Below are 27,819 nucleotides of genomic sequence, written 5' to 3'. Positions count from 1 at the left end.
TGACAGTTAATCTTTTCCTTATCAAGATCTCAGATGAACTCCCAAATGTCTACTCACTCAGCTGTGTCTGTTTCATTGAAGCACACGTGTATGCACATTATTAATCCCTTTCTTGTGACAATTTTACCCGAGTGATCTCTTTTTTCATACAAATAATCCCTGCTTCATTTATTCTTCCTCCAAGAATATAATTTTTATGGTGTGTATTGATTTTGCCAAAGTTACTCTCTTTATCTCCTCTACATGTTCACACAGTGCAGCAAATAACATGATAATGGGAACTTAAATCTAACCTCCAACCTGGGAAATATCTCCACACAGAGATCTGCTGACTCTGTGAGAAAGTGTGAGTGTTAGAATTCTCCTCACTGGAATCATATAGCATGAACTATGAGAACATGAATTAGATCCTGAAACGCACTAACCATGATGAACTGGAACTTATATTTCTTTCTTTTTTTTCCTTGCAACTCTGCATGGCATTTCAAAAATTCCAGTAACTGTGTACTCATCTGGAAAAGGCAATTTCAACAACAACTAATTCCTACAGATACTCAGTTGATTCTTGATCAGAATGAATCTTGAGCAGGAGGAAAGGTAATCATTCACAGACACCAATCGCTCACCCTCATCAGATGGAGTAGCTAACAGAAGCAATGAGTTGTGCTTCAATTATTTGTATCCAGAAATCACTACAGTTAAAGAGTCTGCTCCTCGGGGAGGGGCAGCTTAGAAGCATACCTGAACAAGGGAATTGCTTCTCTTTTGCATCTTGATTCAGTTGGTTGCTTTTTAAATGTTCTTTTTTTTTCTTTGTGTTTTCATTACAAAAGTAATTTCAAATCAACCTGGTTGATTAGGCAGAGCGGTTCCAGGAAGAAAACAGGTCATCACAGTGTAGAAGGTGAAGTGCATTAGGGTCTGCTATTGGACTTGGCTCTCCGCAACAGGGAAAAATGGCAGGAATCCTGAGTTTATTCAAAGGATCCTGAGTGCTTGTATTTTGCAGTTCTGGATGACCCAGATTGGGTATTCTTTGCTGTTGCCACTCAATTCCTCAGTCATTCTGTACTTGTGGTAATTTAATCTGGGCTTGAGAGTAAGGCTAAACCTAAAATTCTAGGTCTGGGAATTTGATCTTTATACTTTGCTTGTAGAACAGTGCTACTGTCTTAAATGATGGTCCCTACTATTCTGTTAACAAACTTTTATTTCTTCAGATCCTCAAAATTGAAGTCAGGGCCCTGTCATCACCTCTCAGAAATTCAAGTTTCCCAACTTGCTTGAGTCTCTGTGATGTTCTCTGCTCCTAGACTCTCAGGATTAGAGCTCTCTCTCTCTCTCTCTCTCTCTCTCTCTCTCTCTCTCTCTCTCTCTCTCTCATGCTACATTTCCACATGCCTTTCTGCTGATTCTTGCATCCAATATTCACTCGAGCTGGATATATTGCTTTCTCTGGTCTCTGTCAGGCATGTGCCAGCATGACTTTGATGCCCAGGAACCAGGGTACATTTATTTGCCTGGTGTTGCTGCAATCTGAGATCTTTTCTGCTGAAAGTAGCTCTCAAAGAAGAGAAACACCAAAGATAGTGTGTAACCTGGATCCCTGCATTAAGGAATGCTGGTACAGTGAAACTTCAACATGATTTCTTCTGCCCAAGTCAAAAGCTGTTAGTACTATTTCCCCTCTTCTTCTTCCCTCTCCACTTAACCAGTGACCTAATTTTTGGCACAGTAAAAACAGGGGTATTTCAAAAGACAGCATAGATAAAGTCATTAAGTAAAGCATACGGTTTAGGTGTTTTTGATTTTTTCCTGTGAAATATATGGATGTAATTAAAAAACTCATGTTCAAGGCATTTCCTAAATCTGAGGATATTTGAATTCAGAGAAACTGCCAGATGGTTATCTTCAGAATATATCTGAATTCACAAAGAACTATTATTTGTGAGTAATAATTCACAAATTATTATTTTCCATGTGGTGCTTTTTCATCCTCCAGAAATAATGCCTTTCCTAGTTGATAATTTCTTTGATAAACAGTGACTGGCTCTCCACTTCCATCACTATACCCCCAAATTAAATTTAATAGCAATATTGCTTAGGCAGAGAGAAAAATGGACCGGTTTACTCATCACAGAAAATAGGTAAAATGTTCCAGTGACTGCTTCTTGAAGTACTATTTTAAGATATTTGATGGAGAATAGGTTACAAGGTGAAATTCCAAACTTTGAGGGAGCAAGAATCAGGAGTTTGAACAGGGTCACTGCCTATCAAATGTCAATACATACAGAGTTCCTCAAACAAGCTGGGTTTGTCTCCAGATTTCGTGTGTATTGCAACCCCATCCTATGCCTGAATGTCATAGTTACCTTCATAAAAACAACATTCTCTAAACTAAGTAGAAAATTAGAGTAAAAGAATTACTTGCCATTTTCCACGTAAAAGATATTTTTTAAAAGAAAAGTACTGGTGAGGATAAAAGTCAAGTATTGTGGTAGGCTTTCTTCAATTTCCAAAATACCATTAAAAAAATAATTACACCCACATTTTATGCATGATTCATTAGACAGCAAGACAAAATACACTGCTAAAGTTGAACAGTGTTGAAAGAGTACACACCATATAATATACCTGCAGCTTCTTGGGAATGCAATACTAATAATTTCTTTGTCCCTCCAAAATGTAAACCTGTTGAAATCATCTATCCTGATTAATTAATAGTGTTTTAACTTCATTATTTTATGGACTTCTTTAGAATATTTTTAATTAGAAGGTCAAATGAAATATTATAATTATTTTATTTTTTACTAAGAAGCTAAACAGGCTTATGACGGCACTTTTATGAAGAACACACAAATGCTATATCAGAAACAGAATTAGATTGTTTACAAACAAAAATATATTGAAAGACTGTGCTTTTCCTCCTCTCTGACCTCTCAGCGATAAGAATTATAGCTTATATAAGTATAATAATATATAATATATTGTCTTATATAATTATCCTTATATTGTGCATGATAAATCCATAGGTAAGTAATCTACTTATCACATGCAATGTGCTTTCCATTACTCTTGAGTAACTTGGGCTTGAAAACAAGCTAGAGAAGAATCATGTTCATCATAAAGTAGACATAGTATCTTATATAATACATAATATGCAATAAACACGATAGAAAAACATCTGGCCAATAAACAGAGTCTTTCAGAAGATAAAAGTTCCTGAATTACTTATATCAAGAAACCATGTGGAGAGAATAAACACATGAAGTTGGATTTCATGATCAACAGTAGCATCTGTTGGTCAAACTACCCGCCCCTTCAGATTCTGATGGCTGTCTCCAATTAGTACCCACAGCTCAGCTCCTCCTCTGACACCTGCCTCTCTTGTGGGAATGCCAGTGAAGTCAGCACAATGCTGTGCCTTAAGTCCCCCTGAGATCCTGTTCACACACATACCTGTGGTCTTCAATGGGGTTTTCTCTCCTAGCAGCAGCTTTAACCTTTTCGCATGGATTTTGCCTTGATAATGTGAGTCAGCCACCACAGCTGAGGTAAAAGACATGTTACACAGTGTGCAGCACTTGTTTTTATCCACCATATCAGCATCATTTCCCTGTGAGGGAGAAAAAAAGAAAACAGCATCAGGGAGAAGCCCAGGGCCAAAGTTTGTCTTTCCCCATTTCATTCTGCTTTCAATGAAAATGAGCCCAGATCTCCTCCTGAGATATTTAGACTTTGTGCTCAAAATTATTTTCTCTTTATATAATCATCAGTGAAATTTACTTATTCCAACCTACATTTATTAAATGGCTGCTAGTCCTGGAGGAGAGAATATAGTACAAAAGTAAGATGTGAGCTGTGAAAAGGAAAAAAGGGACATAATTTGGTGACAGAACATAGTGTCTGCCACCATGAAGAAAGCAGACTCTAATTGCGCCTATTATGCTCATTAAAGTAAGTAAACAGCAAAGTTCAGATGGCCTGAGTGATTTAGCAAAAATTATAATTTGACATTTAGCTCTTCTTTGGCCAATTTTAGCCTCAACTCAATATATCACCACGTGTTCAAGATTTTTTGTAAGATTTCATTAAGAATGGAACATTCTTCATAATTAATGAATATGTCACAAATCTGGGATGATCATGCTGGCTGAATTTTCTAAGATTTTGTGTAATTTTCCATTTCATCCAGCTTTATTTTTTTATTTCTTTGTGTAAGACTTAATGAAAATTAATCATGATTCAGAAAAAAAAGTCTCTTGCCAGAATAAGTGTACTTGCTATTGTCTGACAGGCCATCAATTACATATTTTAAACTGGGTAAAGATTAATCTAATGGGGTCCTTCTCGCCCCACCGAGACCACGAGTTGCCCTCCACGAGTGGCTCTTTGGCACACCCATTGTCCCAGAGGCACAAGGACCTAATTCGGAACCCAGCAGCTTTCGGCAGAAATGTGAACAGACTGTGCATTAAGCTACAGCACAGAGCCTCCCCCACCACAGGGAAAGAGTGTCTGTCTCTTTCGCCTTTCCCCTACCTCAGCAGCACAGTGGCCGCCCCTCAGAGGTTATTGGACAGCCAGGAATGAGCCGGTGGTGACAGGGCAACTGTGGCCTCATGGAATGGGGGGAGAACTGGCACATCCTTCCCGCCTCGCGGAGACCATGAATTGCCCTCCATGAGTGGCTCTCTGGCACGCCATGGACCCAAAGGCACCAATCTCAGAACTATGTGGCTTTTGGCAGAAATCCCTCCAGACTTAATAAAGTATCAGAAATCAAGACTGTGTGACATCATGTGGTCTTCATAACCAGCAGTAGAAAACAAATTATTTCACAATGCCTTTTCAGCAGGTCTGCTTATTGGGGGAAAATTTCAAATAATAATGGTGCATCTTTTGTCAAAATAATGAATGTAATCAAAGGAAAGCAAGAGTTAAGTGGAAATCATCTGCCTCACAGGCATGGGGAGGGATGGGGTGGAGGTTATATTGGGGATCTTGGTGGTGGAAAATATACACTGGTGAAGGATGGGTTTTTGACCATTGTATGACCGAGACTCAAACCTGAAAGATTTGTAACTTTTCTCATGGTGATTTGATAAATAAAAATTTAAAAAATAAATTAAAAAATTAAAAAATATATTAATCCAATGGTTCTCATTTGCCCTAGTTAGAAATCTTGTGTAAAGCTGACACTCAGAGTTAATCTACTCTGTAATAGAATAACAATAGCAAAGTATCTATTAAAACACAACTCTGAGTATTTGGCCCCACAATAGCACCTTTTCTTATTCATGGCACCTACCCCAAAAGTAAAAACTAGAATAGAGAGAAAAAAGAGATGGGAATAGTGTGAATTTTCTGCATAATAAAAACTTGACTAATGACTGAAGAAAGTGTTATCTTGTAAATTAAGTGGCAGTTGAAAAACCAATTTCTTCCTCTTAAGGTTTTAGTGTTTAATACCTCTAATAAGAATTTGTTCTTGGGTGAAGTCATAGTGTTGTTTGTGGTGGTGTATTCCTCTGTGTGTGTGTGTGTGTAGGCCTGTATGTCCATGACCTAGGAAGACAGCCCACATTTTAGTGGCAAGAGGGCGAGAAGACACCTAGGATCTTTGGAGTTAAAAAGCCTCAGCTTCCTCTGTTTACTCCCCTTCCCACAGTGCCTAACCACAGTGTCCCCTCCATTTATTATATATTAAAATGTATATGTTTGAGGAAATATTCTGCCAGCACCCCAAATTAGGATATTGGGGTCATAATTTATCTTCTCTCTATTAACACTCCACTCTGGAATGGCTGGTGTCCAGTTTTAGAATTTGAAGTTTCCTTCCTTCCTTCCTTCCTTCCTTCCTTCCTTCCTTCCTTCCTTCCTCCCTCCCTCCCTTCTTTCCTTCCTCCCTTCTTTCCTTCCTTCCTTCCTTCCTTCCTTCCTTCCTTCCTTCCTTCCTCCCTCCCTCCCTTCTTTCCTTCCTTCCTTCCTTCCTTCCTTCCTTCCTTCCTTCCTTCCTTCCTCCATTCCTTCCTCTCTCCCTCCCCCCTTCCTCCCTTTTTCAAACCTTCCCTCCTTTCCTTCCTCCTTCCTTTCCTCCCTCCCTTCCTTCTTTCTTCCTTCTATCCTACCTTCCTTCCTTCTTCCTTCCTTTTCTCCCTCTCTCTTTCTCTCTCAAACACACACATACACACACACGCTCACACTCACACACAGGCAGTCCACGTTCTTCACGGAATGAGTATCTTTTCTTAATAAAACTATTTACGTCATTATCTGTCTTCTTCATAAACATTTTCTTAGACAAAAACAAAAATATCCTGAACCAGTTAGCTTACAACTGATTTTTTTAATGAACAGAACAATATCTGAACTGAGAATCTGAACTTCCCAAGATTATGGATGAAGGGTCCAGTGTTCTTAAGCAAATGAAATGGGCTTCAGTCACTGTCTGACAACTGCTTTAATGAGATGTCATTCAGGTGTTCATGTAGATTTTACCAGTGACTCCTGATCTTACTGGGTACTTTATGTCACCTCCAACATTTTGGGCACTTCCAGTGAACTCTCTGTGGGAATCAGTTCCTAGTTTCTAGAGCATTAATATTTAGACATATCTGTAAAAAGCTGAAAATTCAGACATAAGGACTGAGATCATAATGTCAAGTGTACTCAGAACTTGTTTCTGTGACTAGTAACTGCCTTTGAGCTGGGCAATGATAAAAGAGTTATGTTAAGTACACATTCAACACATTTTAAGGACGTACTAAATAGTTGGATGAATTTGACTCTGCTCTTGATTATAAAGGAGAATGAGACCAAAATAACTGAAGATGGTAGAAAGAATATGATCGGAGAGTATTAATCACTTGATCTCTTGATATCCCATTATTCATTAATTTGCTCGAGCAAGCACCAGTAATGTCTCCATTCATCCCTGTCATGTACTAGTATAACCCAATGGCATTTGCTCATTTTAGGAACACAAAGAGCCTCAAACCGATCATTCAGGGTCTTGACGAAGAAGTCTGTAGGTGGGCAGCAACGCGATCTTTTGACATCCGTGGAATCCAGTCAGTAACAGCTCTAGTCCAGCAGTTGTCTCCAAATCTCATTACGTGTCCAGCCCATCTGATTTTCAACGCCTTGGCAAATGAGACAGCGTCCCTGATTCTTGACCATCGATGGAGGTCAGAACTCTGGATTCTTTCTCTCATTTGAATGAAGTGTGATCACTTCCATGGGGTACTCAATATGCCAAAATCGGTAAATACAACGGGTCTCATTCTTTTGACCCTGAAAGAGCCAGGTGAGTATTATACTCAAGGAAATATAGTCCTGAATTTAATTCATGCTTTCCCAATCGTAAGGCAAAAATACCGTTAATGTAAATTAAGCTTATTTGTGTGAACTTTCATCTTTAAGTCATTTTCATTCCTATAATGCTTTTTGCTTTTTGCTTCTTATTTAACCCATTTTTTCTCAGTATTTATCATAAATCTCATAAATCTGTTTAGTTAGCACATCTGAAATAAAGTTTCTTTCTTTCTTTTTTTTTTTTTTTTTGCTTTTTGGGTCATACCAGGAGATGCACAGGGGTTACTCCTGGCTCATGCATCCAGAAATCACTCCTGGCAGTGCTTGGGAGACCATATGGGATGCTAGGGATCGAACCCGGGTCGGCCGCGTGCAAGACAAACAGCATACCTGCTGTTCTATCGCTCCAGCCGCCATAAAATTTCTTTTTTAATTCTCTCAACTCTCTTGCAGAAGAACAAGCACTAGTCTTTTATGTGGCCTGTGTATGTGTTTTATAAAAAAACATGAATTTTAAAATATTTATATATTTATTTTATGCATCACGGTCACGGTCCTCCTGTTGTTCATCAATTTGCTCGAGCGGGCCCAGTAACGACTCCATCATGAGACTTGTTGTTACTGTGTTTGGCATATCAAGTACGTCACGAGTAGCTTGCCAGGCTCTGCCGTGAGGGCGAGATGCTCTCAGTAACTTGCCAGGCTCTCCGAGAGGGGCGGAAGAATCGAACTCAAGTCAGCCATGTTGGCTGCATGCAAGGCAAATGCCCTACCGCTGTGCTCTTCGCCCCCAAAGCAGTGTTGGTCTTCTTCCCCACCCAGGTCAGTTTTTCCGCCGGTATTCGTACCCGGGACTTAGCTTTCTCTTTGCATGTACCCCAGGCATCCTCTCAAGCCTGGAACAAAAGCAGCCCTGAGCTTCTGCCTCTTCCTCTTTGTCCCCAAAGCGGTGCTGGTCTTCTTTCCCACCCAGGTCAGTTTATCCGCTGGTATTCAAACCCAGGACTTAGCTTTCTCCTTTCAAGCACCCCAGGCGTCCTCTCGGAGCCTGGGACAAAAGCAGCCCTGAGCCTCTGCTTCTTCCTCTTTGTCCCCAAAGCAGTGCTGGTCTTCTTCCCCACCCAGCCTTTACTCCCCCTACACACACACACCAGGTTCCTGTGGGGACATGGCCTCTGAAATTTTGGTAGAAGTGTGCGTGGCCTAATTTTTAGTGTGAGCAGACACAGGTAGTTTAGTCATACCAAGAAAGCTAGTCCCCTACCTACACATCAACATGAAGAAACAACGCAAATCCCCATCACATGGGGAGGACGATGAAAAGAGTCCAGAATCCTCCATAGGTGTTACTCACCTAAGGGACCTCTCTGACAAAGAATTCACACATGAAGTCATGAAGATGTTCGATGAACTCAATGAAACAGTCAGACATATATCCAGTAAATTGAAGGAGGACATGAAAGAAACAGTGGATCGGACAATTGAGAAAATCCAGGAAGAAATGAAAGCAGAAATTGGAAATCTATGCAAGAAATGTCACAAAATAAAGATTCTGTAGTTGAAATTAAGAACTCAGTCTATGCCCTCAAGAGTAGAATGACTACAGCTAAAGACAGAATTAGTGAGCTGGAAGATCAGCTGCAACAAGCCAACAGGCAACAATGAACAATGGTAAGGGACAGCAAAGTAGCTCTAGAGGGAATCAGAGTCATAGGACATGATTCCAAAAGGAACAACATTAGAATCATTTGAGTACCAGAAGTTCAGGGGAAAAAATCCCAATGAAAAAGCCACGGTTAAAAAAAATCGTTGCTGAAAAATTCCCAGAGTCTGTTAGAAAAGACAAAGTCACAAAATTTACATACAAGTGGTACTACATGGAAAGTGTCATGTTAAGCAAAATGACTCAGAAAGAAAGGGATAGACATAGAAAGATTGCATTCATCTGGGGAACATAAAGTACAAAATAGGAAACAACACCCAAGAATGGCCAAGATTAGTACCAGGAATTTTACTCCATGACTTGGAGGCCAACCACACATGCTAGGGGAAAAGGGAGCTCAAATAAAGAGGGGAACACCAAATAAAGGTGTTGGGAGGGTCCTCCCAGGATGGGAGAAGCATATGGAAAGTAGACTGCAGACTAAACATGATTATCACCATTGCCTCTTTTACAAACCACAACATCCAGTAAGAGAGAGAGAAGAAAAGGGAATGCCCTGCCACAGAGGCAGGGTGGGATGGGGGGGTGAGGGGTGGGAGGGATACTGGGATCCATGGTGGTGGGAAATGGGCACTGGTGGAAGGATGGGTATTTGAACATTGTATAATTGAAACCCAAGCACAAAAATGTGTAAGTCTGCAACTGTACCTCATGATGTCTCACTATTAAAAATTATTTTAATAAAAAAATATTCCCAGAGCTCGACAATGCAGCCATTCAGGTTCAATTAGCTCAAAGGGTGCCAGCTAAAAGAGACCCTAACAAAAACACTCCTAGACATATCATAGTTAGACTGATTGATGCTGCTAATAGAGACACAATACTGCAAGCAGCAAGGTCAAAGAAGGAAATCACATATAAAGGAACACCCCTTAGATTCACAGCAGACATATCAGAGGAAACCCTCCAAGGCCAAAGGCAATGGCAGGATGTAGTGAAAAAACTCACTGAAATGAATGTTTCACCAAGAATACTCGATCCGGCTAGACTCTCACTCAAAATTGAAGGAACGGTATGCTATTTTCTAGATAAACAGCAGCTCAGGAACTTCATAGACTCAAAACCAAACCTAAAACAAGGGCTAAAGGTGCTAGTTTAAGACAAGACAACCCCTACAAGCACAACACACATACAGAAAGATGACAGAAAAACCCATAACAATAACCTCTCTCAATGTCAATGGTCTAAATTCACCAATTAAGAGACACAGAGTGGCAAAATGGATTCAGAGACAGAATCCAACATTCTGATACCTACAAGAAACTCATCTCAACAGTGAGAGGAAACACAGACTCAAAGTTAAAGGATAGAAAACAATCCTGCAATCAAACAGCTCCATCAAAAAAGCTGGGGTGGCCATACAAATATCCGACAACATTAATTTCAGGTAGAAAAAGATTAGAAGGGACAGCAAAGGCTATTTTCTCCTCATCAAGGGATAAGTACAACAGGAATAAATCACACTCTCTCGGAGAGCCTGGCAAGCTACCGAGAGTATTCGATATGCCAGACATAGTAACAACAAAGTCTCCAATGGAGACGTTACTGGGCCCGCTCGAGCAAATCGACGATGAACGGAAGGGCCTTTACCTTACCTTACCTTAAATGTATATGTACCTAATGAGGGAACAGCTAAATATTTAAAACAACTGCAAACCGATTTTAAGAAGGACATTGTTAGCAACACAATAGTAGCTGAGACTTCAACATTGTCTTATCACCTCTGGATAGATCAACAAAAACAAAACTCAGCAAGGAAACATTGGCTTAGAAAGAAGAAATAGAAGAGAAAGGACTTATAAAACTACGCAGGGGTTCACACCCCAAAAAGAAACATTACACATTTATCTCCAGTGCGCATGGAACATTTTCCAAAATAGGGCACAATACATACCTCAATAGAATCAGGAAGACAGAAATAGTATCAACAATCTTTTCAGACCATGATGTACTGAGAATAGAAATGAATTACACACAGACACAAGAAACCAAATCAAACACCTGGAAATAAAACAACTAAATGCTGAACAGTGAGTCAAGGATAAAATCAAAAGATACCTGGAAACAAATGATAATGAAGACATGAGCTACCTGAATTTATGGCATGCAGCTAAAGCCGTATTAAGGGGAAAATTTATAGCTCTGTACACATTTCTCAGGACGGAAGAAAGGATGCACATAAACAACTTGACTTCATGGATCAAGATCTTAGAAAGGATCAACAGAAGGAGCACAAATCAGGCAGAAGGAAAGAGATCATAAAACATAGAGAAGAAATCAACGACATGGAAAACGAAGAAACAATCCGAACGATCATTGAAACCAAGAACCGGTTCTTTGAGAAAATAAATAAGATAGATAAACCACTAGAAACACTCACAAAGAATGGGAGAACCCTAATAAATAGAATCAGAAATAAGAAAGGAGATATCACAACAGAAACCAAAGAAATTCAAAAGATCATCAGAGACTACTTTGAAAGTCTGTATGCCACAAAACAAGAGAAATTAGAAGAAATGGACAAATTCCTGGACTCCTATAATCTACGTAAGCTTAATCAAGAAGACATAGAGTACCTGAATAGACCTATCAATATCAAGGAAATTGAAATTGTAATAAAAAGTCTTCCCCAAAACAAAAGGCAAGTCCAGATGGATTCACTAGCGAATTTTTCCAAATATTTAAAGAGGACCCTTTACCAGTTATTCTCAAGCTTTTTAGAAAATGGAAGAAACAGAAACTCTCACAAAAAGTTTCTATGAAGCCCATATCTCTCTAATACTGAAAGGAAACAAAGATTCCACAAGAAAAGAAAACTACAGGCCGAAATCCCTGATGAACACAGATGCGAAGATTCTCAACAAAATACTAGCAAATAGAATTTCAACAACTCATCAAAAAGATCATACACCATGACTAAGTGAGATTCATCCCGGGGATGCAAGGATGGTTTAACATTCAAAATCAATCAACATAATCCATCATATCAACAAAAGATAAGATAAAATCATATGATCATATAAATAGATGCAGAGAAAGCATTTGACAAGATCTAGCACCCGTTTATGATGAAAACGCTAGCCAAAATGGGAATAGAGGGGGCTTTCCTCAATATAGTTAAAGACATCTATCACAAGCCTACAATAAGCATCATCCTCAATGGGGAAAAACTGAAAGCCTTCCCCCTTAAGATAAGGGAAGAGAAAAGGATGCCCACTTTCTCAATGACTGTTCAATATAGTACTGGGAGTACTTGTAATAGCAACTAGGCAAGAAAAAGATATTAGGGCATCCAGGAAGGAAAGGAAGAAGTCAAGCTCTCACTATTCGCAGATGATATAATACGTTACTTAGAGAGCCCTAAAATACCTACCAAGAAACACCTAGAAACAATAGACTTGTATAGTAAAGTTGCAGGCTATAAAATCAATACCCAAAAGTCCATGGCTTTCCTATATGCAAATAGTGAGAGAGAAGAAAGTGACATGAAGAAAACAATCCCGTTCACAATTGTATCCCAGAAAATCAACTGCCTAGGAATTAGCTTAACTAAGGAAGTAAAGGACTGTACAAAGAAAACTACAAAACGCTGCTTCAAGAAATAAAAGAGGACATGAGGAAATGGAAAAATATCCCCTGTTCATGGATAGGGAGAATCAACATTGTCAAAATGGCAATACTTCCCAAAGAACTGTACAAATTCAATGCGATTCCTATAAGGATACCCATGACATTCTTCAAAGAAATGAAGCAAAAACTCCTGAAGTTCATATGGAACAATAAGTACCCACAAACAGCTAAAGTAATTCTTGGGAAAAAGAAAATGGGAAGATTCAAACTTCCTAACTTCAAACTCTACTACAAAGCAGTAGTAATTAAAATAGCATGGTACTGAAACAAAGGCAAGGCTGCAGACAAATGGAACAGGGTTGAATATACTGACATCTCCCCACCCAAGCATAAGATCATCTAATCTTTGATAAGGGGGCAAGAAAAGTGAAGTGGAGCAAGGAAATCCTCTTTAGCAAACTGTGCTGGCAAAACTGGACGGCTACATACAAAAAAACTGGGCTCAGATCTCTGCTTAACACCATGTACAAAAGTAAGATCAAAATGGATTAAAAAGACCTCAACATCAGACCGGAATCCATGAGGTATATTGAAGACAAAGTTGGCAAAACCCTCCATGACATTGAAGCTAATGGTATTTTCAAAGATGTCATGCCACTGGCCAAGAAATTCAAAACAGAGATAGACAAAAGGGACTATCTTAAACTAAGAATCTTCTGCACCTCAAAACAAATAGTGACCAAAATACAAAGACAGTCTACAGAATGGGAAAAGATATTCACCAAATACACGTCCACCAAGGGGTTGCTATCAAGAATATACAAAGTACTGGTTGAACTCCACAAGAAGAAAACATCTAACCCCATTAAAAAATTATTGGACGAAATGAAAAGAAACTTTTTCAAAGAAGAAACCTGAATGGCTAAAAATCACATGAGAAAATGCTCTACATCATTAATCTTCAGGGAAATGCATACCAAAATAGCAATGAGATATCATTTCACAACACAGAAACTAGCCCACATCCAAATGAACCATAGCAACCAGTGTTGGCGCGGATGTGGTGAGAAAGGGACCCTCCTTCACTGCTGGTGTGAATGCCGACTGGTTCAGCCGTTTTGGAAAACAGTATGGATGATTCTCAATAAATTAGAAATTGATCTCCCATTTGACCCAGCAATAGCACTCCTGAGAATATACCCCAGAGAGGCAAAAAAGTATAGTTAAAACGACAACTGCACTTGTTTGTTCATTGCAGCACTGTTTACAGTAGCTATAATCTGGAAAAAACCTGAGTGCCAGAGAACAGATGACTGGATAAAGAAACTTTGGTACATCTACACAATGGAGCACTATGTAGCTGTTAGAAAGGATGAAGTCATGAAATTTACATACACGTGGTACTACATGGAAAGTATCATGCTAAGCGAAATGTGTCAGAAAGAGAGGGACAGACATAGAAAGATTACATTCATCTGGGGAACATAAAGTAACCAAATAGGACACTAACACCCAAGAATAGCTACAATAAATACCAGGAGGTTTACTCCATGGCTTGGAGGCAAGCCACACAATCTAGGGGAAATGGCAGCTCAGATAGAGAAGGGAGCACCAAATAAAGGGTGTTGGGAAGATCTGTCCAGGATGGGAGATGCATGCTGAAAGTAGACTATAGACATAACATTATTGCCACTCATTGCCTCTTTTGCAAACAACAGCACCCAAAAAGAGAGAGAGAACAAAAGTGCGGCCCTGCACAGAGGCAGGGTGGGTTGGGGGATGGGGGTTGGGAGGGATACTGGGATTAGTGGTGGTGGAGAATGGGCACTGGTGGAGGAATGGGTACTTGTTTATTGTATAACTGAAACCCAAGCACAAAAATTTGTAAGTCTACAACTGTACTTCATGGTGTTTCACTAATAAAAATTTTAAAAAAACTAAAAAATTTTGAAGGTCAAAGACTTTCTGATACTAAAGTTTAAAACAAAACCAATGCTTATCATAACTTGGTGGCCATCAGATGGTTATTAAACAAATGGAGTTGAGGATTGTTTGGTGAGAATAATCATTTGAATAACACAAATGGAAAAAATGAAATAAGCAATGGATAGAATTTTAGTTGAAAGGCAAAATCTACCAGACTGATGAGAAAATATCCATTAAAACATACAAACCAAAATTAACAATAATTTATAAACTAATTTTTAGAGATTCAAGTAAGGACACATATTTCAATATTTGATTATATTTGCAATATTTTATGATGGTACTTTCAATAGAAATTCCTAGCTATCTGTCCTTCTGTATAATCTCATTTGCATTAATATATCAGAATCAACAAATGATAGAGAAACACTTACTATATAAGAAAATATGAAACATTATAGTAAAGCCATAGTTGTAGAAATCAAGAAAATATAAACAAAGAAAGGACATTGATGCCTTGATAAATTAGGTAGTCTTTGAAGCCAGGAGTACATGTCTATAGGCTTTTTCACTAAATCATGTATAAAGAGCCCTGTGAGTCATACATCAGACAATTATAAATACCTAAGACTTTATACTAATGTCCCTGGTACAGATACCTGCCTCAAAAACAATCTTAGCATTAACTAAGACCTTGCTAAGTACTAGAATTTAATTGAATATTATTGGCTCTCTAAATCCCAAATAAATGTCTGCTTCAACAGCAGATCATACCTTCCTTATTGGAGTTTCTAACGGTACCCAAAACAATCGATGCTTCAGGGTAGAAACTCCATAAAGTTTGATGAACTGGTGCTAGTGAATAATTTCAAAGGAATTATGAATAGCCCCAAGCTGTGAATAAATCAAGACTAACCTAAAATTGCCTTAACATAAGGATTTCAAATTAGATGTGGAACTTTACTCCGGTTTTATCAATGCAATTTCTATTTTTCTGAGAGAAAAAAATTCAAAGATTATAAGTATTCTAAGGCTATTTGGTGAAAGACAATTTGTAAAAGTAGGAATTTAATCAAGGTAGAAAATCTGGTTTAACTGAGGGCAGAAATGAAGTTCTGAAAGAAACTTTTCTTTTCCAAAAATAACCTAATCTGAGTAAGAACAACAAAGAGTCTAAGGCACTTTAATAACAACAGGCTGTCTCTCTTGCAATCTTTTGTGCCAAGCTTAGCTTGCTAAAAGCCCCACTCTGATTGGGTTTGGTAATATAAAAACAGAACAAAAGAAAACAAAACACTCTCTCCCATTAACATCCAGTTTAAGGGAAACCAGAGTGGCAGCCCATTAGCAGTGATCAAATCTCTGTCTGCTCTGTTACATAGAATCTAAATCCCTCTCAATGTAGTCAAGATTGTCCAGAATCTTCACTTCCAAGAGTCATAGGAAGAGACTCTTCCCCAAGCCCAGTAGACCTTGGCTATTTGACTGTGTCAGCTCCCTTGTACAACAAAAGCTCCACACTAGGAGAGACAAGATGAGATCAGAAACTTCCACTACTGTCTGGATACTCTGAGCTATCAATATGTTTTTGCTTTGATTTTGTTTTGGGTGGATCAGGGATTACATGCAGTATTGCTTGTGATTTACTTTTGGCACTGTGCTTAGGGACCACTCGTGGCAGCACTTGAGGGACAATATGCAACAAGAGCAAAGTGTCTAAACCCCTTCAGTAAAACCCTCACTCAGAGACTTGCATATCACTGGAGCAAATGCTTAGATATTTTTTTCCATATGGAGGTATCTGGGATAGATATATCTAAACAAAGGAACTCACTCCATTTGAAATAAAACGCGAGAAGGCTTAATCTAATAGTGCTCTCAAAAACAACAGGAGATTTGCAGTGGTAAACAATAGAAAGTTTATCACACCTTTACCACACATCATACAACATACACACACATATACACATACACACATAAACACACTCACATGCACACAAAAAGAGTCCATATAAACTAAACCTATAGATTTAACTGGGAAAGACTTCAAAATCTTCAAACACTTACAATAATCACAAACATGAATCAAAGGAAGTCGTGCTTTTGTAAGCAAGGAAACACACGCTGACATTATTATTGAATATGGAATATCAATTCAGAAATAAAAATAATTTAAAAAATTAGACGGAAATTCTATAATTAAAAATGCAAGCATTAAAAAAATTCACTAGAGAGGCTGACATAACTTTGAAAGTAAGAATGATGAAAAAGAAGTAATTAACTTGATATGGGCCAATAAAAGTTATGCAATTAAAAGAAGAAAGAATAAAAGAATAAATAAAATTATATCAGCCATCAAAGAAATGTCTGACTCCAAACATGAATAAAATAATAATACCAGGAGAAGAGAAAAATAAATTAACATAAAGATTATTCAAAGCAATAATGACTTATTAGATCTGAAGAAAAATCTTAATTGAAACATCCAAGAACTTCAACAGAATTCAAGTACTTTAAAAATTAACAATAAACACCTAAATATTTTATGGTAAAAAAATTTAAATAATTTAAAAATCTGGAGCAGCAAAGGAAAACAACTCATCACACATAAGGAACCACATTGAAATTTATAGCAGTCTTTTCACTAGCACCAGTTGAGATCATATGTCAGTAGAATAAAATAATTAATTATGAAAAATATATGTTGGGGCTAAAAAAATAGTAGAGCAGGTAAGGTGTGTGGCCCCCAGCTTCTAACCCCACATGATATGAACAATTTGAGTTATTTGTAAGCACAGAGCCAGGAATAAGCCTTGAGGATCACATGGTCTCAACCAAGAGTCTTATATCCAGTGAAGCTACTATTAAAAAATGAAGCTGAAACAAAGACATAAGAGATAAGCAAAAACTAAGATCATGTGTTTCCCATAGATCTGCTTTATAAGAAACATGAAACAAAAAAATAGAAATTCTTCAGACTGAAAGCAGGTGACATCAGAGGGTTTTCAAATGCACACACAAACATACAATCACACCTATGTTCATCTTAGCACTTTCTACAAAAACTGAAATCTAGAAACAGCTCAAATTTTCAGTGGTGAATGAGTAAAGAATCTTTAGTGGGGACAGAGTAATAGTACAGCAGGCAGGGCATTTGAATTGTAGAGAGCCAACCAAATTCGATTTCTGGCCCCCATCTGGTCTTCCAAAGCCACCAGGATTGATACCAGAATGCAACCTCGGGAGAAAGCACCAAGTAGCACTGGATGTGACCCCTCAATGAACAATAAAACCAAAATTAAAAATTTTTTTTTAAAAAAACCAATTTTTAAGAAAATTTTTATAAATTTTTGTTTTATAACAACTTATATTTTTAAAATAAGTTGTTATATATACATATATTTGTATGAAATATTACTCACCTATAAGGAAGGAAGGAAGGAAGGAAGGAAGGAGAGAAAGAAAGAAAGAAAGAAAGAAAGAAAGAAAGAAAGAAAATCTTGTCTCTTGTCCCACATTCAGTGGGAAATAAGAAAATAGGTCTAGAGGACTGGAGATGATTCTGGAAAGAAGAATCAGAGGTAAGCTCTGAGCACTGCCAGGCGCCACCCAGAAACTAAAAGAAAAGGAAAAGAAGTCCGAGGGAGAAGAAAAAATATATTCATGTGCAGTGCAGAGAGAAACAGAGCAAGGGAATTAAATATATTTAAGGGTAACAAACTCTTCAACTTGGGAAACAGAACAGAAGTTACCAAGCAATTTTGGGACGTAGGGTAAAAAGAAAGAAAAAGTTAAAACCAAATGATGTAAGCATAAGTGGTGGAGAGTTTTGGCATTTTGACTATAGCAGTTATAGAACTTTGTACACAAAACGTATAAATAGTAACACTGTTGTAACCATGCCCCATCAAGTCCAATTTTTAAAAATGGCAACAGGAAAACTAAAGAAAGTTCAAAACTGAAATGTTCAAATATTATTACTGAAGAATATCCAAAGTGAAAAAAAAAGGAGGGAGGGGGAGTGAGATAGTGTCAGCATTGCCACAGGTACCAAAGTCAGCGGAACTAATGAGCTCCAGGGGCTATGGGCAGACGACCACCGTGGCAGCAGATTTTTTCCATTTAATGAATAGTGCTCTTCGGGTCCAATGTGGCACCACATGGAGCAGGGGGCCCAGAGTTGAGGGAGAGCTCCTAGTTCCATGGGATCCAGAGGTCACAGTCAAACACAGAGAGCAGAGTGTTACTGTGGACACTGCTCCCCTGACCGCCCGCTGCTGCTACTGCCCGCAGCATCTTATGGAGGAAGAGCTCCCTGAGCTGCAACTGTCTGGAGAACAGACCCAAAACCAGGGCACATGGTCAGGTTCTGCTGAGCTGGTGGCTGCAGCCCACACAGAGCACCGAAGCCGTGCCTACGTAGCAGCTCTGGATCCAGTCCTGGGCCCAGTTAGGGCTACTGCAGACGTCACTACTGCGGCCCATGTCAGCCAATCTGGACTCACTGGGTGAGAGCACCCACAACCTGGCCCTCAGGCTTCTCTATACCTCAAAGCCACTGCTATGAGTCTGTCCAGACTCCAGCAACTCAGTTATCATATTTTCCAGAAAGTAAACTGCCAAAATTTAGGTATGCAAGGCCATGTCCACAAACTATCTCTGTCACAGAAGCTCATTTTTCAGCCTTGTTCTAGAGACTTATAAATAATTCTGAAAAAGATCAAAAAGACCCATGTACGACTGAATAATCTGCAGCACATTAGAAGGTATAGGTTAGCCTGGCACACACGCATACAGTGACCTAACTCACCCATCCCCCACCCACCCAATGGTAGCCACCTGCTCCCATAATCAAAAATTGCTGTCATATCTCTGGCTGGACTCCATACTCTGGAGAGGGACCTCACTGAGAAATTTATCTGCTGAAAGTTCGGGTATGCGGGTTTTGTGACTGAATCACCAGGCTTTCTTAGATTTGGGATTTGATACCTTTCCCCACCTCCCTGTGCTTCTCCAAGTCCCAGCAGTAACTTCTATGTCCAAAGTTTTCACTCAGTTACAAAAGCTCCTCCTGCTGTTTCTTCCCAATAAAAATACTTAAGTCCCTGAACAAGCATGATGACTTCTTAGTATTTGTAATACAAACCATAATGCACAAAAGGAGAGAGGGGGAGGAAGAAAAGAGAGAAAGACAAGCAGACAGTCAGACACTGACACTGACACTGACACAGAGAGAGAAGAAAAGTTCCTTCCAGAGACAGGCTGGAGTGGGAGAGTGGGATTGGGGGAGTGGGTTGGAAGGGAAACTGGGGAAATTGGTGGTGGGAAATGTGCACTGGAGGAGGGATGGTTGTTGGAACATTGTATGACTGAAGCCAATAATAAAAGTTTTGTATGGTCTATCTCACCGGAATTCAATTAAAAATGCAAAGGCAAAGGATGAAGCCAGAGATATATCACAGGGGTTAGGGTGCTTGCCTTGCATGTAACTGAGCCCAGTTCAATCCTTGGCATTGCATATGGCCCCCTGAACACCACTAGAAATGAGCCAGGAATAAAGTATGTCTTACCAAAAAAAATAGGCAAAGAATTTAAAAAGACATTTACATATAATGCAGCTACATAAATGATAATAAGAATTTGAAAAGATGCTTAGAATCATTAACAATAAGAAAAATGTAAATAGTACTAAAATCAAGGAAAAAAGTCAACCTAGATAACTTCATAATTACTAGAAAGGAAAGAATAACAAATTGAATAATAAAATATATTAGTAAAGATATAAGTACCATGAGCTAACTGATTGCGTCACTGGGCAAGCTACCAGTGACGTACTCGATATGCCAAACACAGTAACAACAAGTCTCACAATGGAGACATCACTGGGCCCCCTTGAGCAAATCGATGAACAGCAGGAGGATAGTGACAGTGACAGTAAGGATATAGAAATAGAAACTCTTACAAACACTGCTATTGAGAATGTAAACTGATACATTCACATTAGAAAATCACCTGGGAGTTCATTAAAAATTTAAACATAGAGTTATCATAAGACCCAGCAATTCCATTTCTGGATTTAGTCAATCTTTATTATATGTACATATGTCTTTTCAATTTTTTCTACTTTCAAATATCCATTTGTCATCTGCAAATCTGTACTTTTGTGGTCACAGGCACTGACGTGTCAAAACCTTTGATTCTGTTGATATTCCTGTTCCCAGCTGAGATGAGTAAATGCAATGCTCCTGCTGCATCTCTTATCCTGGAAACAAATGCTACTTTCATTGTTTATTTATTGCTTTTTTCTCCTTAGCATTTTTCGTGTTTTTTGTTGGTGACTGCACAACCTACAGCGAATACCAAGGATAATGCTGAAGTGCTACCAAGCATAAGAAAGTTACAGTGTCTCTTACAGAAACACAAATTACATGTGAAGTAATCACTTAATAATCACTTAACTTCCCGTTAATTGTCGATTTGCTCGAGCGGGCACCAGTAATGTCTCCATTTGTCCCTGTCGCATGCTAGTGTGGCCCAATGGCGTCTGTTCGCTCTGGGAACATGAAGAGCCTCAAACCGATCATTCATGATCTTGATGAAGAAGTCTGACCATCTGGTAGGTGGGCGGCCACACGGTCTTTTGACATCCCGTGGAATCCAGTCGGTAACAGCTCTAGTCCAGCGGTCATCTTTAAATCCCATTACGTGACCAGCCCATCTGATTTTTGACACCTTGGCAAACAAGACAGCATCCCTGATTCTTGATCGTCGATGGATGTCAGAACTCCAGATTCTTTCTCTCATTTGAGTGAAACGTGATATTCCAAGCATAGCTCTTTCAATTACTCTTTGAGAGACCCGAATCGCGTTCTAATCCTGCTTGCGTAGGACCCAGGTCTCTGAGGCATACGTTAATGCAGGAAGAACAGTGGAATCAAAGAGATATGCCTGGAGCCGGATGTTCTTTGTCCTCTTTTCTATGTCTTGGATGCTCTTGAAGGCATTCCAAGCCGCTCTCTTCCTCCTGCACAGCTCAGGTGCCAGGTCATTTGTCATGTTGACCTCTCGACCTAGGTACACATAGTTGTTGCATTCAGAGATGGTCGTTCCGTTTAGAGCGAATGGGGCGTCAGGAACGAGGCTGTTTCTCATGAACATTGTCTTCATAAGATTCAGCTGTAGTCCGACCTTTCCACATTCACGGTCAAAGTCGGCCTGCATTTGTGCCGCTTGGCTGATGTTTGGTGTTATTAAAACAATATCATCAGCAAAGCAGAGGTGATGTAGTTGCCGACCATCTATCTTCACTCCCATTCCTTCCCATTTCATTCATCGCATGATGTTCTTGAGGGTGGGACTGAAGAGTTTCAGTGAAATGGTATCAACCTGCCGAACCCCTCTCTTGACATGGATGATTACTTCTTTGTAGAATGGTGAGATCCTGGTAGTGAATCCGCAATACAGCTCACGGAGAACCTTGATGTATTGAGCTTGAATGCCCTGATTGGCTAGGGCTTCAATGACCGCTTCCGTCTCAACAGAATCAAAGGCCTTCTTTAAATCAATGAACTTTAAACAGAGCTGCATCTTGAACTCCCGAGAAACCTCAAAGAGCTTGGTTATCATGTGCATATGGTCGATGGTGCTGAATCCTTTGCGGAACCCGGCTTGCTCGCATTATGTGACATAATGCCTGCATAAATAATGTTGATATTGATTGAGTTCAATAGTAACCAATTGACAACATGATACCTACAGAATAAGAAAGAAGTTCATCAATATGTATTTGAGAATGTTCCCTAAATTGCCAAGGTAACATATCTGTAGAATATTATTAAGCTATGCAAAAGATGTAAAATTTATGGATTCATTCAAGAATGGAATCATTATCACACCATCCAGTGCCAGTAAAGTTTAAACCTTCATTATTATTTTATTATGAAGATAGTTATACATCAATTACTTATAAGAAATATATATTAAATAAGGCATTCATGAACAAAAAAAATACAAGAAGACTATATGTGTTTAGGCTGATGAAAATCTTATAGCTACTGGCTCACAGGAACTTAACCATGTGTTTTCACTATGATTCAGAATGTTTTAATTCATATTTTTGGAAACCTAATTAACTTTGACTTCAATGAAAATTAGAAATAAATACATTGAAGAGAAATAAAAACATGTGCCCACATAAAAAGTGAACATAAGCACTCAGCAGTTAATTTCATAATAGTCTCAAAATAAAAGACAAATGTCCACCAAAAGAAAAATGTGCAAATCCAATATAATTAATCCATACAAAAGCATATTATCAAGTGAAAATAGTTAAGCACAGCTACATAATGGCAAGGAAGAAATGAACCTTGAAAACTTTTTTTGAACTGAAATGTCAATCACATACAGGGGCTGGAGGGATAGCACAGCGGGTAGGGCATTTGCCTTACATGCAGCTGACCCGGATTCAATTCCCAGCATCCCATATAGTCCCCTGAGCACCACCAGGAGTAATTCCTGAGTGCAGAGCCAGGAGTAACCCCTGTGCATCACCAGGTGTGATTCAAAAAGCAAAAAAAAAAAAGGAATGAATCGAGTCATATGGAATTATTAAAACAGGCAAATATAAAAACTGTAGATGATTGCAATAGATGCATGGAGGAAGAATTAAGGGAAAAGGGAGAATAACTGCTAAGAGTTAGAAGGTTTCATTTTGGTGAGGACAATATTCTATATGAACATACTAAAATTTTTAAATTGCAATTTTCAATAGTTAAACTTTGTAGTATATCACAATAGAAGCTACAGGAAAGGCCTAAGAGATTATTTCAAAATAGAATAACTTCCCTTTTCTGGACATCATCAATTAGGAGGCAAATCCATTGGAAAAGAAAAATATAGTAAGAATTCTTTGCTTATATGATTCCCTTATAGTATCTGGGGCTACTCTGAGCACCAGCCAGACAACCTTATAATTCTAATCACTGATGTTCATTTTGGCTGGATCAGATATTCCATGAATATTTTAGAGTCTCTCTTCACTTTCATATCAAAATAATCATCTGACATCCCTTCTAGAGGCAGAAATAGTATTCAACTCATCAATAACCTGTAGATATAAAATGTCCAATAAATCTAACTTTTCCCAGTGTTATGCATGTTGCGTATAGTCTTGCATTTAACCTTGAAAAGAGGATGCCCTTTCCTTTCTCATACTTGACTGGTGATAAAACACAAAAGTCACACTTGCTGACTGGCTGCAGAGAACCTGGCAATCTCATCCCCAGTTTCCCATGTATGTGCTGTCTTACTGCACTTAGGTCAGCTGTTTCCTTTCCTCTCAACCTACCCAAATCACATCTAGATGCCAAGAGCTATTAAATCTCAGTCTTTTCAGGATGCTGTAATCCTCATCCACATATACATTGCTGACTTCTCCCAGTGCTTAATGTTTGTGTCATAGGTGTTGATTAGGTTTTGTCCTTTAAATTTTTTATTAGTTTTAATATATAATATATATATATATATAATATTGTGTCTCAGAAAGACAACTTTAGGAACTTTAGGAATTTTCATGTCCATGTATCTTACATGCCTTCCATGGGTCTGGATCTAAAGAAGAGACTCTATAAACATAAAATAGTTTCTGATTAAATGCGCAAAAGAGATCACCCATTAACCAATTTACTTTCTGCGTCTCACATAAAATGCTCTTTCTCTTACTTTCTTAAATCTTTGTCTCTGGAAAATATCACTTGACATAAAGTCCATAGCGAATGCTGCGACTATTCTAGTGATAAAGGCACATACAGAGTGGTACTGCATACATAGAAATTAAGGATCTTATTGGTTAAGATGTAAGTGGTATTTAGACATTTCAGAAAGAGGCAATATCGTCACCATTTGTTGTACTAAGAGAGATATGTGTTGTCACATGGCTAGAACCTGTCTCCTAAGTGAATGAAAATTCTCAATTTACTTTCCCCAGAATTGGGCAAAATGACTCGTTAGGCAGTAAAAGAAAGGGGAAGACTTCTCACAAAGAATATAGAATTCTCCATATGCCAGTGGCATTTGCTTTTCAGTCAAAGAAATATTTTTAAAAGTGGTAACACTACTTCTAAGACTCCAAAAGGGAGAAATTAGCAAAAATTTCTGAGAGAAAATTAACACATAAGTAAGATAAATCCCACTAACAAGAAGTAGTCAGCAAAAATTGTCACAGATGAAAATTTCAGTCAGACAGAACAAAGGTTGTACAAGAGCTAGGTAGGAATAGAGTAAAATAAATTGCTAAATAGCCTGGAAATCCCCAAAACTACCAAATAAAATGTCGTTTTATATGTGAGACATAATTGAGGTTGAGTAGCTATAAGGCAGACTTAAAGGTGGAAGGATATTCATGCCATAAAGACCTTCCTTCCAACAAACCATTAACCAGAACCTTGAAACTCTAAGATCAGCACAGCTACAATTTTCTGAGTGTTAATTGTATGTGCCAAATATTGCATTAGGGGCTTTATAAATTTTATCACACTTAGTTTTCTTAATAACCCTAAAATGGACCTATAATTTATTCCTCTTAGCTTTCAATATATCTTCTAAATCCAATAGCATCACCTCTTATCACCTTGTTGTTCAAATTCCAAGCCCAAATTGTTCCTCTCTCAAACCAGTTTTACATTTTAACAATCATTCCAATAACTTCTTATAGCTCCCCTCTTACACTATAATATTTTGCATTCTTCACAGCACTTATTTCCTATTCTAAATATATATGACTTTGATATTTAAGTTTACTTATATATTATATGCTTCCTATTACTAAATTATTAACACTGTACACACAGTATCTAGAATATCATTGTCCTATTGTACACAATACAAGACACAAATGAGACTGTTTTTAACTTTTCTATAAGACACATTCAAAAATAAGAACCCATTAAGGCAATTTAATATTTTTAATGTATGATAAAAATATCACAAAAGGTAAGATGGTTGTCTTGCACACAGACAATCCAGGTTTGGTCTGAGGCTTACCAATACCAGAAGACCCTAAAAACAGAATCAGGAGTATTTTCTGAGCACAGATGGATGTGACTAAAAACAGAAAATAAAATACCTTTTTACTTACCATGATATGATCAAACTAGTTTACTTTGACAATGGATACATGATAAAAATTGCTAATAAAGTACTTAATTTTTCTAATGCTTATATGTTGAAAAATGGAATATTATTTATGCATAAATAACATCTATATGCAGAATATTGAAGTCTCAAGTGTTGAAAAAAGCTTTTTGTGACTAATGGCTCTTACATTGAACAATATAACTCTAAAATATAGTAAGTAATAATTAAATGTTAGTTAAGTTAAAAATGGATGAGGGCATTATAAATAGGCAAATAAATATCACTTATAGATATCTAAAAATTTTATGGAATTTTTAATAAATTCCACACTAAGAAAAAATGTGGTATTGCTAATTTTATAATCCTTCTCTAGCTATTTCCATTATATTGCACTGATGTCTGAGGACAGTCTTCTTATCAAAAACTTTCAAGCCTAAACTTTGTTACCTAAAACCAAAATCCTTTTCATAATATTTGTGTTCTGCTAAAGTCTAATTTCCACATATTTTTCTAGTATTTTTCTCCATCACTGCTTTACAGACATAATATGTGTTAATCAAATAATTTCAAGGTCAGGAACACCAAGGAGGATTGCAAGAGAGTAACATAACTACCCAGCTCTAAATTCACCTACTACAATTGCTTGACCATCCATCACTCTTAGAATTTGCTGGAGAGTGAAGAATCAGTACTTTATGCTTCTTTGTTGAATCGGCTTGAAGGACAGTTATTACTGGACCAGCTCCTTTCTTATCTTTCTACATCAATCAGAGCATGCTGCCTAGTACATAGAAGAATAGTTTGAAAGTTTGTTGGATGAATGCAAGAATGCAAAATGAACCAAGGAATCAACTCTTCCAGTAGCCATTTGTCAAATAATTTCATACGTTTTACAATACAGGTAAATAAAATTAGCTAGTGAAATATGTAAATTCAGCATGTCATGAGTATCTATTCAAGAAAATAGAGTAAAATTGGGACTCAAGTAACTAGAGACCTATTGGCTCCCATATTAGCTGATAAGGTAGCAATCACAGCCCCAGCCTGGCTTTCCTGCTGGCTTCTGTTGAGGTGTGTCAAGAGCACCCTGCACCCTCTTCCTGGTGCCATCTTGGGTCTGGAGTCAGTTGGCTTTCCCGTGCATGTCTGCACACACCCCAGCCGGAGCCTAGAGGAGCTTCTTGTTCCAAACTTGACAGCAACAGCCACTTTGATCAGCTGCTTTATATGTCTCTAAGTAACAGCTGTCCTTCACCCACCTCACATTTCCCTAAAGCTGCACGCCAGCAAACTTCTATTAAAGTTCCTGTCATTAGAACACAGGACCTACATTTATCTTTGCTTGATCTTCTAAAATAAACTCTCAAGGCAGTGAGGATAGTCAAAAATCAATAAAGGCATAAGCAATTGTCTAACTGATATAAACAAAATCTTGGGTCCAAATGAAGATCTTCTGAAATCTGAAGGACCATAGTCTGCATCCAATTTATTTTAAGAACTAAAGACAATAACAACAAAAAATAAACTGTCCCAGCAGACAGAGACAGAAGTTCAGTAAGTACATCCAGTACATCAAAATCCTCTAAGCTGGTTAAGAAATCTCCAAATAACTCTTTATATGTTGCTGCTGGAAATTAAGAACAAAAAGAAGAGTAAATTCAAGTAACTCAAAAAATGGATTCAGAACATTACAGAATTCATGTGAACAGAAATAGAAAAGATAGAGTACAATATCAAATTATAACAAAATAATTTTGAATACAAAAATCCATATCTGTCAACCTGAGGACAAAATACAAGCAATCAACAAAAATGGAAAAGCAAGAGATATAAAAATGGAAGAAAATATACTACTTAATAGAGACAATTAATCTCTGAATTATATAAATACCAGGTGAGATAAAACAGAAAGGGGATGAATGATGAGAAGATAATAACTTAGACTTACCCAGTTTCTGGAGGTAACCTATAACCACAACAAAGTACTAAACAAAATATACTCAAGCAGAAAAACACCAGACACATTGTAATCTCGATAGCAAGAGCCAAAGAGAGAGACAGTCTACAGAAAGCAGCAAGAGTGAAGCAAAACCTCTAATACAAGGAAACAATATAAAAACCAAAAGAGATCTATCATATAAAACCATATA

General features: G+C 38.0%; 1 protein-coding gene across 1 annotated transcript in view; it reads right to left on the bottom strand.

Annotated features, from left to right (window-relative positions):
• The window catches only part of ZMAT4 (zinc finger matrin-type 4), a 478,152-nt gene that overhangs the window by 197,113 nt on the left and 253,220 nt on the right, over positions 1 to 27,819 (bottom strand). Inside the window, exon 4 of the mRNA XM_056116778.1 lies at positions 3,460 to 3,616. Within this exon, the coding sequence (XP_055972753.1) occupies positions 3,460 to 3,616 (157 nt within the window). The remainder of the gene's footprint in view (positions 1 to 3,459; positions 3,617 to 27,819) is intronic.

The sequence above is a fragment of the Sorex fumeus genome, unplaced genomic scaffold (assembly GCF_029834395.1).
Source record: "Sorex fumeus unplaced genomic scaffold, SorFum_2.1 ptg000033l, whole genome shotgun sequence".
Classification (NCBI taxonomy): domain Eukaryota; kingdom Metazoa; phylum Chordata; class Mammalia; order Eulipotyphla; family Soricidae; genus Sorex; species Sorex fumeus.
This window is presented reverse-complemented; position numbering and strand designations above follow the sequence as displayed.